This window comes from Tachypleus tridentatus, chromosome 8, assembly GCF_004210375.1.
Source record: "Tachypleus tridentatus isolate NWPU-2018 chromosome 8, ASM421037v1, whole genome shotgun sequence".
Lineage (NCBI taxonomy): Eukaryota > Metazoa > Arthropoda > Merostomata > Xiphosura > Limulidae > Tachypleus > Tachypleus tridentatus.
In genome coordinates, this window is record NC_134832.1 from 21760887 (window position 1) to 21771685 (window position 10799).

At 31.6% G+C, this 10799-nt stretch overlaps 1 protein-coding gene across 1 annotated transcript in view; it reads left to right on the forward strand.

The window, feature by feature from the left end:
* Nucleotides 1–10115, forward strand: part of Tcs1 (Threonyl-carbamoyl synthesis 1) — a 35955-nt gene extending 25840 nt beyond the window's left edge. The window contains exon 5 of the mRNA XM_076517921.1: nucleotides 9969–10115. Within this exon, the coding sequence (XP_076374036.1) occupies nucleotides 9969–10023 (55 nt within the window). The 3' untranslated portion in view covers nucleotides 10024–10115. The remainder of the gene's footprint in view (nucleotides 1–9968) is intronic.
* Nucleotides 10116–10799: the final 684 nt, after the last annotated feature.

Sequence of the window (10799 nt, forward strand, 5' to 3'; positions counted from 1 at the left end):
CCAGGCCACGTTGGTATTTGCAGGAATGAGCTTGCAGCAACTGCAACTAAGTCTATCTGCTCTAACACCACTGTGCCTATTCCATACATGAACTATGGTCCTGTATTCAAGGCTCGGCTCCATGTCAGCTGGCAGTCAACTTGGAGTGAGCAACGAGAAAACAAGCTTTTCCAAATAAAACCCTATATTGGACTTTGGCCGTCTTGCTTCCGTAAGGATCGGAAAGAGGAAGTTGTTCTGACTAGACTATGCATTGGTCACAGTCTTTTAACTCATCATTTTCTTTTATCTGGAACTGATGCACCAATGTGTAGTTTGTGTAACACTCAGTTCACTATAAGCTACATTTTACTTTCTTGCCATTGTTACGACTTTCAAAGACAGCACTATTTTAACCATGTTCTGTCCCAAGGTTTGTCCATAACATTAAACAGTGTTATTGGTGATGGTGACACTGTTCACCTTGATAAAGTTTTTAGTTTTTTTAATTGCCATTAATCTTTTTAATGTAATTTAAGTGTTTTATATTTCTTCATTAAACTTTTTTTTATTGTGGTTCCCTTTTAAGAGTCGCAATCTCTTTAGTTCGATTTGAAATTAGAAAATGGCTGTAACATTAAATAACTCGACACCAGGACTGGAAAGGCCAACTTCAGGTGACTGACAGTGGTTTTTGTACTTACCTGTTAGTCTTCCTGGCGGGTTATGATAATTACTATTATGCTACAGAAAGTCCTTTATAACTTCTCTTTCTGCAGTTTCTCTCTTAACATTGTAGACTGGATGTCAACTTTGGTTTTCTGCTATTTATGTTTTTCAATGCTGTTTTGTTTTACCTTCATTTCCATTTATGAATTTTACTACATTTACTTTACTTTTACTTTTTTACTGGATGCTTGGCAAGTTATTATTACAATTTTGCTACGTCTTTTGAAACTTTTATTACTTTACCTTTTGATAATGGCTGTAATGACACACAACCTGGAACCAGGACTGAAAAGGCCAACTTCAGGTGACTGACAGTGGTTCTTATACTTACCTGTTCGTCTTCCTGGCGGGTTATGATAATTACCATTATGCCACAGAAAGTCTTTTACAACTTCTTTTACTCTGGTTTCTCTCTTAACATTGTAAACTAGATGTCAAAATTGGTTTTATGCTATTTATGTTTTTCAATTCTGTTTTGTTTTACTTTCATTTCCTTTTTTGAATTTTACTACATTTACTTTGTTTTTACTATTTTACCGGATGTTTGGCGCAGATAGCCTAGCTGCTTTGTCCCATAAAACACTAAATCAACCAACCAACCAACAAATAGGGACAAAAATTTATAGAATTTCTGAGTTTAAATGATGTGTGGACTCAAACTATTCTGAAGCATGTGTGTACATGCTAGGTCTCTTCTGGAGGTTAAATGAGCATTGGAAATCTTTGAAATAATACTTTGGAGACTTACATGGTGACTAGAAAAAAAGTTGAATATGAGCAAAAACTCTGTGAAAGCAAAATATTTTCCATGCAAATAAGAGGTTAGTGAAAAAAGAGAGTAATTGTGTAAAAAAATAAACTATGCAAAGAAAAAACTTCCAAGCATAGACAGTCTGTGTGTTTTCTGGGCATGAATCTGGATCTTCTATGGATGGTTCTTCTGTGAAAGCAGCAGACAAAATTTCAAAGGCGAGTAAGGAAAATACAGGACAAACATGACTCCAAATTACTAGGAAACTTGTTTCCAAGAGGAAAGATCTTACAAGCTACTTACATCAAGGAGATGTGTTGTATATGCATTATTTCTGAACAATTGTATTCAACTCTTTGACGAGTATAATTTGAAACTACAGTCTGAGGACCAACTCATCCATTGGTTGCAAAGAATCTTGGTTGTTTTATTCAAAGGTTTAAGCAGATTTGTGAGAGTACTGCCGTTTTGAATTATTTGAATATTTTGGAGTTGAATTTCAAAGTAGAAAGCTTCAGTTACAAAATGAGAACTTGGTAACTGGTTACAAAGTTGAACCTTTTCTTGCAAAGTTTGACAACGGGAGCCAGTGCTCTTTCTTTAAAGATGTAAGAAGTTACAGTGAAATTGCATTGGAATATATGAAAGCCAAGTTCCCACTTCAGGATACAACTTTGAAACATGCAGAAGTAACAGAAATATCTGTCAGAAAAGAAATTGTTCTTTGTAACTGGGAGAGTACTTTGTTGGAAAATTTAAGCCATTCATTGCAAGGAAAGTACCTAGGGGCAGTGCAATAAATTGTCTTCATTAGCATTTTCTCATCTACTAGGCTATTATATTGACTGAGATCGATCTTAATGAGCCAGCAGTCAAGTGTTTGGTATAATACTGAAAAAAATAAACAATGAAGTGAGCAAATGTAAATATGAGATCTCAGAGGTAATGAAATCTATTTTTGTAATAATACCACACAGTAATACAGGTTGTGAGAGGCGTTACAAAATAAAAAAACCTTTTGAGGATCAGTGTCAAATGCCATCTTAGTATCACACTACTGATAAGGAAGATGAAGATAGCACAGAAACCATGTTTCTCAATAATCTGTAGGTGATTTCCTGAAGAAAGTCAAAATTGCTCTAGGGCTCTTAACACTATTGTGACATGTCGTAAATCAAAGGCCATGTTGTGATTGTTGACTTGCATTCAAAATTTTGTTGAACTACTACTTTGTTTGATACCAAACTTATTGAGTTTGGTATCAAATTTTAACATTGTACTTCAGGTAATTTCTTAATTTAAAAGTAAATATTAAAGGAATAACCTTATAAATATTGAGGTTTGTGAGTCACAAGGTATGTTGAATGCAGCACTGGTTCAAGTTAAGTGTTTGTAATATCAAAATACCAAGTCTATAATTTTGTTAAAATTAAAAACTGAAAAGTATCAAAATTGTCAAGCTATTAGAATGTAAAATAAAAACCTTGTATCATTTTTTATTTTTCTGAGATATGGCTTATATACAGAATCAGTGACCTCATTTACCTCTTTTCATATATTGAAATGGCTCTATATATCCACTTTCTTCAATATATAGCTTGTGAATAACCAATCAACAGCTTAGAATGTCCGTAAGTGGTTTTATTAGCCATTTTATTCTGTTAAAAGGCTACTTTGTTCTTTCGAACCTAGATTTCAAGAAGGTAGGTTAAGCCTTAGTCTGCTCAAAATTTACTAAGTTACTAAGCATGATAAATTATAGTAGAATTTTACAGTATTGACATAGTAATTTATGACTTTTTGTTTATTCAACTGCATGTGTAAAACATGAAAGAATAATTTGTTTCATATCTTTCAATGTGTAAAATTTTAAAATGCTTAGCAACCTATTTCCAGCAGCAACAGAATACAAAAGTTGTAGCTAAAAAGAGATAAATGTTTGTTTTACTTCTTTACTTACTTTTCTTTATTTTAATGAAAATACATTTAATAACTTGATTCTAAATAGTAAGCTAGATACATATACATTGTATAATAATTGAAATGTGATTGTTTATTACAGAATACTAGTCTACTAAAACATGGTAAAGAGTGTCACTTTTGAAAGACTAAAGTTCAGTTTTGTATTATTGGTAATGGTCACATGAGTGCACATGTCTCATGTTAGTGCAATGTATTCAATGTTAGCCAGGCATGATTAAAAGATCAATATAATAAAAATAATAAATATATAATGTTATGAGAATTAAGCTATTTAGGCTAATTGTATTTTTGTGGATTTGTTGTCATTCTAGAACAAAAAGAAGCATAGCTTATATTTCTAATTTTATTTATTGTTTACGGGGTCAGCCAAATTTACAGGCCCAACATAGTCAAGGTGGAGAAAATATCAGAAAAAAATATAATTTATTACTGAAAACAAATGTTTGAAATGTATTTAGGTTTTAGAGATAACGGGTGTAATATTTGAAATTTTTGACATGAATAGTTTTCAATTATATAAAGAAAATCATTTCATACTCAAATTAGAAAAGAAACATTCAATATTTACTTAAACAAATCCTTATTAAAAATATTTAGTTAAAATCTGATTTTTTTGTGTACAGAAAGCTTGGAATCTTCACTAAAAGTATATCAAAAATTATAATATGAATACTTAATGTGTGCAACTGTGTATATGAACTTGTATATACTCTACCAAGCACCTTCCACAGTGGCATTTGTTATGTACAGCTTCGTGCCTGGCTCTTATGTAATTCTTTGTTGGGTAATTGGAATGTTATCATATCCTTGAAAAGATTTATTCCTGACAGTATGCTAACCTTGCTGATATATCTTTCAATGTTTAATCAAGCCTGTGGAACATGGTTACTTCTCTTTCTTCATCTTGTTGAAAGCTTGTGTATTTTATTTTTGATGTACCTCTTTTGTGAGTGGGGCTTGTCTGCTTCTATTGCAGGCTACAAACCTGAAATCTGTTATTTTTGGTTGCCAGAAAAGGCATTGGCCTATGTTATACACCTTTTTGTGTGTGTGTGTGTGTGTGTGTGCTTTTCTTATTTTTACACCTTTCAGCTTGTTTATCATCTTTTCTTGAATATTTTTTATTTCTTACGTCTGGGAGGATGCTTTCAGTCATTTTCACTACTGACATTTCTCATATTCTTTTTTCTTCCAGGAAGACTCTGAATTTATTTTATGATAGAGCCTTTTTACAAGAGACATTCTCCTTCTGACAAGTTTTTTGTCTGATCAGAGCTCTTTCTTCCTATCTTGCAAGAATGAAATATTTTGAAAGTAATCGAGATTGGTTATTTATACCTTAAGATTTTCATTCTACAGATGTTGGTCCATACACATTAACTAATTGGTCTGTGCATTTAATCTATCTTGTTTTTAATGATGTTCCCAACTACTTTTAAATGGGGATTTCTTTTTACAGTTCATCATATTTGGCCTTTGGATTTTTGTTCTCCTGATCTCAGTATGCTTTCATTGACATTTTATGGGTAGACATGGAAACAAAACTGCATATGCGTTTGCTGCTTTGCTTTCATCACATCACTGTACCTTCAGAATCAAGGTTTTGCTTGCCACTGTTATTATCCTCCAAGTTTATAATTTGTGAGTTTTTATATACCTTGCTCGACACTCTTTGCATTTTTATTCCAAATGGGTTTCTTGTGATCAAGGATAATAAATCTTATGTTTTGAGAACCAATATTTATATCAGTTTTTTCAATCAGGACTCTTTCACATTAACCTCTATTTGTTATAAACGTACCAGGTATTTCTGATGCCCATTTTTACAAATCTAGAGGTGGTTGAGGTTAAAATTTTCAATTCATAAAAAAATCAAAATATCATGGTCTCTTTCTGTGTGACTGTGTATGAATTTATTTCAGTTGAGATGCTTAAATGTTACATTTACCTCTGCATTTGTCAGAGACAAAAATTCCATTCTTTTGTAACAGATATTCACTTACAAGTGATAAATGTTAAGGTATCTTACTGAGTTAATCAGCAAATGCTTTAACATTTTCTTTATATTTGTGAAAAATTTAATAATGTAGTGTTGTGACCTTGAAGTTATATGGTTATTCCTTATATGAAGATATTGTAAAGGGTGAATGTAAGCATCCTACTGAATGAGCAGTCAGTGAAGTTCAAGGTGATATTGAGATGGGGAAAAACAATAATTAATGGCATTCATGGAAACTGGAGAGACTGCCATGATTGGATGGTTTGTGACAATTGGAATTTGGGGGTGATTTAGAGAGAGAAAGTTACAAGGAAAGATGATGATGGGAATGTGATCTCACTCAGTCGAAAGGCTCAATGAAATCAGAGAAAGAAAGAACTTTGTTATATGATTTGTGAAGTTGAGAAATTAAAGTAAAAAAAAGTTATACAAGTCTGTATAACCTTATGTCCTGTAATTCTCTGATTAATGAAACTTAAAATTACAAGCACTTCTGAGCAATTCATGTGTAGGTGGAATTTTCAGGACATAATTTCTTAAATGGTGACAGCATAATAACTCATTTTTGCATTTCTGTGCTGGAGCTGTATGAGAGGGTGTTGCTATTTGAAAGTGGATAGAGGATGCCATCAAGTGACTTCATACCTTGACATTGACATCATTGCATGGTACTAAAGATACTGGAAATAAGACTTTTTATCACCAGATATCTCAGCAACAATAAGGATGGGGATCATCTGTATTTCTATTGTTATGTTTTTGTTTTGATTTTGCTTTTGCAATGTCTTCATATTGTTGAGTCTATCCTTGGAAACTGCTCAGGTTTTTATTTGGTTCTCCCTGATGACCTCTAATTTATTTACTTGTGTGACTTATCAGCTTTCTCTGATAAGAATGGAATAGGTCCTTTCATAATATATTTCAGAACTGCTCCTCGAGGAATCCTTCATAGTAAGAGCAGAACAGTGTATTCTTACTACATGTTTATGCCATCACCTACATCTCATTATTATCACCACAGTTACAGCCCACTACTTCTGCTTGCAAAACTGACATTTTTGTCAGAATTGGATGAAGAGGTACTCTGCTCAGAAGAATGCCTTTTTTTCTGAATATCTAGTATTTTTATAAGGTTGGTATATTCCACTCATTCTCCCTCAAATCCTTGATCTAAAACTTGTATTTTTAGAATTAAACTAAATTTCGAATATTTACTTACAACAGAAATACTTTCCTTTTCATCACCTCACAACTGAAATTTCATCACAACAACAAATGTTAATAAAATCTAAATTTTGATGGGAAAGTAAAACTTTTTTAGGGATTCCATATGAAGGAATTCATGAGTGGAAAATTATAGGTAAGTAATGCCTGCTCTTCAATGCAAAAAGAACATTCAGTAATTTTTATTCACAGGTTTTATTATTAACTTTCAGTTTTCAGAGGTATTTGACGTGAAATTCATGTTAATTTTAAAAATGTAAATGCAGTCCTTATTTTCACTTAAAAGATGAAAATTGTTTTTTTATACACAACTCAAAATGTCTAGATAAATCTATATATATTTATAAAATGGATGACATAATCAGGCATACTTCAATGAGCTGTCTACAGTAGCATATATTTGGTTATTTCATGCCTGGTTGTTAGGTTTATGGTACTTGAACTGTCATTTACATTCCTATGAAATGCAAGTCTTTTAACACACAGTACTATAACTTGTTACAAATGGAATGTGGAAGCAATGAAATTAAACTTTCAAAAACGTTTCCAGGACCTTTTGATAAAATATTTTATGTTCTGTCATGAAACATTTGTTCTTGAAATTTCATGACTTTCCAGGATTTTCAAAACTTTATACAAACTCTGTTGACACTGTTTCTTTTTACTGTTTAATATAGTCATCTGTTGTTATATAAAGTATTATTATGATTTTTCTTTCTTTCTAATTCTTTAATTTAAACAGTATTAATTAGGTACATGTATTTGTTTCATTCACTTTACATTTCTGCTTCCATAAATACTCAGTCATTTTTAGAATGTTTTACATGTTTGTTAATTATATTAAATATACCTTTCCCATAGTAGATTTACTTCCTGAAAGTGCATACTTGCTGACTAATAGCCCTAGAAAAATGTTGAAAGATTTACTTTACAACTTAAAAGAAACCTGCATCTTATGTATGTTAAACTAGCTTGATTGTGTTGCACCATAATGTTTGACATACAGAATGAAACAAAACATTGGCAGAGGTTTAGTTTATAGAGAGAGAAGTCTGAGGAATTTTCTCCCTAACAGGGGTGTTCAGGAAAGTTGTAGCTCCTCTTTGTCCCCACTTGGAAGACTACTTATCTGTATGTGGGAGTTTTCTTGTGTTTTAATTTGGCTTGTTTGAGGCGATGAAGTGAGGTGGGGAAGTAAGAAAATGTTGGTGAAAATGCAGAGTGAGATAAAGCCAGCAAAAAGGAAGTGGACAAGTCTGGAGCCCACTGGCAGAAAAGAAGCAAGTTGGAGACCAATCTCACAATAATCAGTGGAATGTCTTGTGATCAGGGCCATGGAATGGCTGGGATCTATAAATCTAAATGCCTCAGAATTTGTTGTGGGGGGAAATTGAAGTGCCCTGAGAAAACCCACTTTCACAGGACAGGTGCTGAATATTCTACCTGTCCTATGCCCAGAGCTGAAAAATAAAGAAAAAAGAAGTTTGACATACATAAACAAGCTCACTTTTATGTCCAGAGACTCGGCTCATCATTGGCCTCAGTTAGAGTATTAAAATACATCACACTCAAATTAGGACATGCTCCAGTAAAATCTCTTTTCTAACTGTTTTTAAATGTATGTGTTCTTTCACACATTTATTTTAATTGATCTAATATACTCTCCTTTAAAACAATAATGCATAAATTTATAACCTGAAAGTGCATTTGATGTCCTCATTTGTCATATTCTATCTTTAAATCTGAAATAATTCCAGATCCATTTTTTTCAAGATTTTAATATATGTTTCCATTTCAGCACATTGATGTGATGAAGACTTGTTAATCTCTCTAAACTTAATACTTCTTTTTTGTAAAAACAAAACTATTATTAAATTGCACAGAAATATTGAGCTTTATGGTTATTTCAAAAATATTATTAAAAAAGAGTTGATGGGTATTATATGATATGCTATATATATATATATTTCATTTTGTAATAAGTTAAATTGTCAAAAAGTGTTTCTACCATTTTATTTATTCAACTCACACCTTTGAAACGTTACACTGTGAAACAACTGAGGTCTCAACTGGATCCAGCACAAAAGTACTATAGTAGCAAGCTCTGGATTGAAATTCCAAAAACCAGTTGCATTATAAGTTTTATTAGGATTAGTATGCAATGTGAACAACATAATTTATGTATTCTATAGGAAATATATTGACAAATGAAGTTAAAATTACATTAAGTAGAATTACACCATTCCTTATAGACTGCTAAAGTTTTAGTATATTCCTGTACTGAAGTCATTATCCATCATTTACACTGCACAACAAAGTTTTTGCTTCTTGAACACTGTTGGGTGTTCCTTATAGATTTTTGGCTGCTGATCACGAAAATCACATCCAAATTTGCCCATCACGTACCGTTTCATCGAAATCTTCAGTTTCACCAGAACATTGCTACAATGGAAAAACAATATCAGGACAACTGGAATCCATCAATGCTTAATGACTACTGTTGGACACTGCAACGTGATGCACCGGACATTGAATACAAAAGAAAATCAGGAGCAAAACATTCTTAATTATGTTGAACTTAATAGCATATTAGAAACATAAACATAATTAAATACGTTATTGCTGGTAAACAGTTAACTGTCTATTTCTCAGAGTTCCTATGTGATGAAGCAAAACCAAAACTATATTTGTGCATACCCACCAGGTACCTGTCACAATCAGTAAAAACTTTTCAGAAAGCAAAACTTTAAAAAAAAAATTGTAGTGCAGTGTTATCAGACAAGGTTTCTATAAAATAGTGTTATAAGCAGTTGCCACAGAAAACATTTGTTGAGGAATAAAATGCTTATATATGTTTACCACAATGATATTAGAAGAAAACAGACCAGATGATACTGTACAACTCTGATGGATTATTCTTTCTGACAGCCTATGTGGTGAAATAAATATTTGAAATTTGTTCAGTATGGTACAGGTAAAACTACATGTTTGCCTGTTTTGAAAACTATTGTCTTTTTGATCCACAGATTTTGCTTGGCAATTAAAGGAATTTATATAAAATTTTAATGATTATGTTAAGTGATGTACAATCAACAGTGTCTTTGGGGTCCATGTAGATCTAAGGTATGTTGATGAGGGTTAATTATTTATAATCTAAATACAACTTGTGAATTATTTCAGTTTGCTTCACTAATGAAAAGTGTTTTGATTTGTGTAATTTATGTACCTCATTTTTAAATGCAAGTTTAAGAATATTTTAATCTTGTAACTCATCATTTGTAAGAACCACTAATTATTTTTCAGTGCTGAAGAAACTACCAAGAAGATTTTAGAAAAGTATCATCTTAGAGAAATCTAGCAAGAAATCACATTTTATCATAATTTATTAGCTGTATAGATAAAATCTGTGCAGATACATAATAAAATCATTCTGTTTGTTGTGTGCCTAAAGTATTTTTATTGTCATATTGTTCTTAAAGTATAAATTTTGGAATACATAAAACATAACACAAAAAAAGAAACCCATATAAAATACTATGCATGTGCTTTATTTGTCTTCACAGTTTCTTCATTTTGCTTCCCTTCTCAGGGAGTCTCAAGGACACAATTGACTTTAGAAAGATTATTATTTCACCCCAGTGTTATGCATTATTAAAGTTATAACTTATTAGATAGTATATTGTGAATACAATAAACCTATTCTTAAGTAAATAGCTATAATGCAAAAAGTAAAAAATTCAAGTAAAAAGGTAAATATCTCTATGTTGTATTTGTCTTCATTCATAGTATGGTATAACCTTATAAATATCCTGTGAATTAGAAAATATATTAAATAGTGCTTATATGTCACAGAAAGAACACAATGAAAAAATTAAAGCATGGATGTTATAAAATCCAGTTTTGAACACTTGATAAATGGAAACAAGATAAAAAAAAAAAAAGAAAGATGACTGCATTATTTCTAATCTGGTTAAGAAAACATTGAGAAGTTTAAAATATAATAAGGCTCCTGGGCTTGATAATATTTTCCCAAATGTTTTGAAGAAAGTTAAAGATTGGATATTAATACTATTTTTGTTAGAGCTTGAATTGTGGGTATGTACCAGAGGATTGGAAATTAGCTAACATAACTAC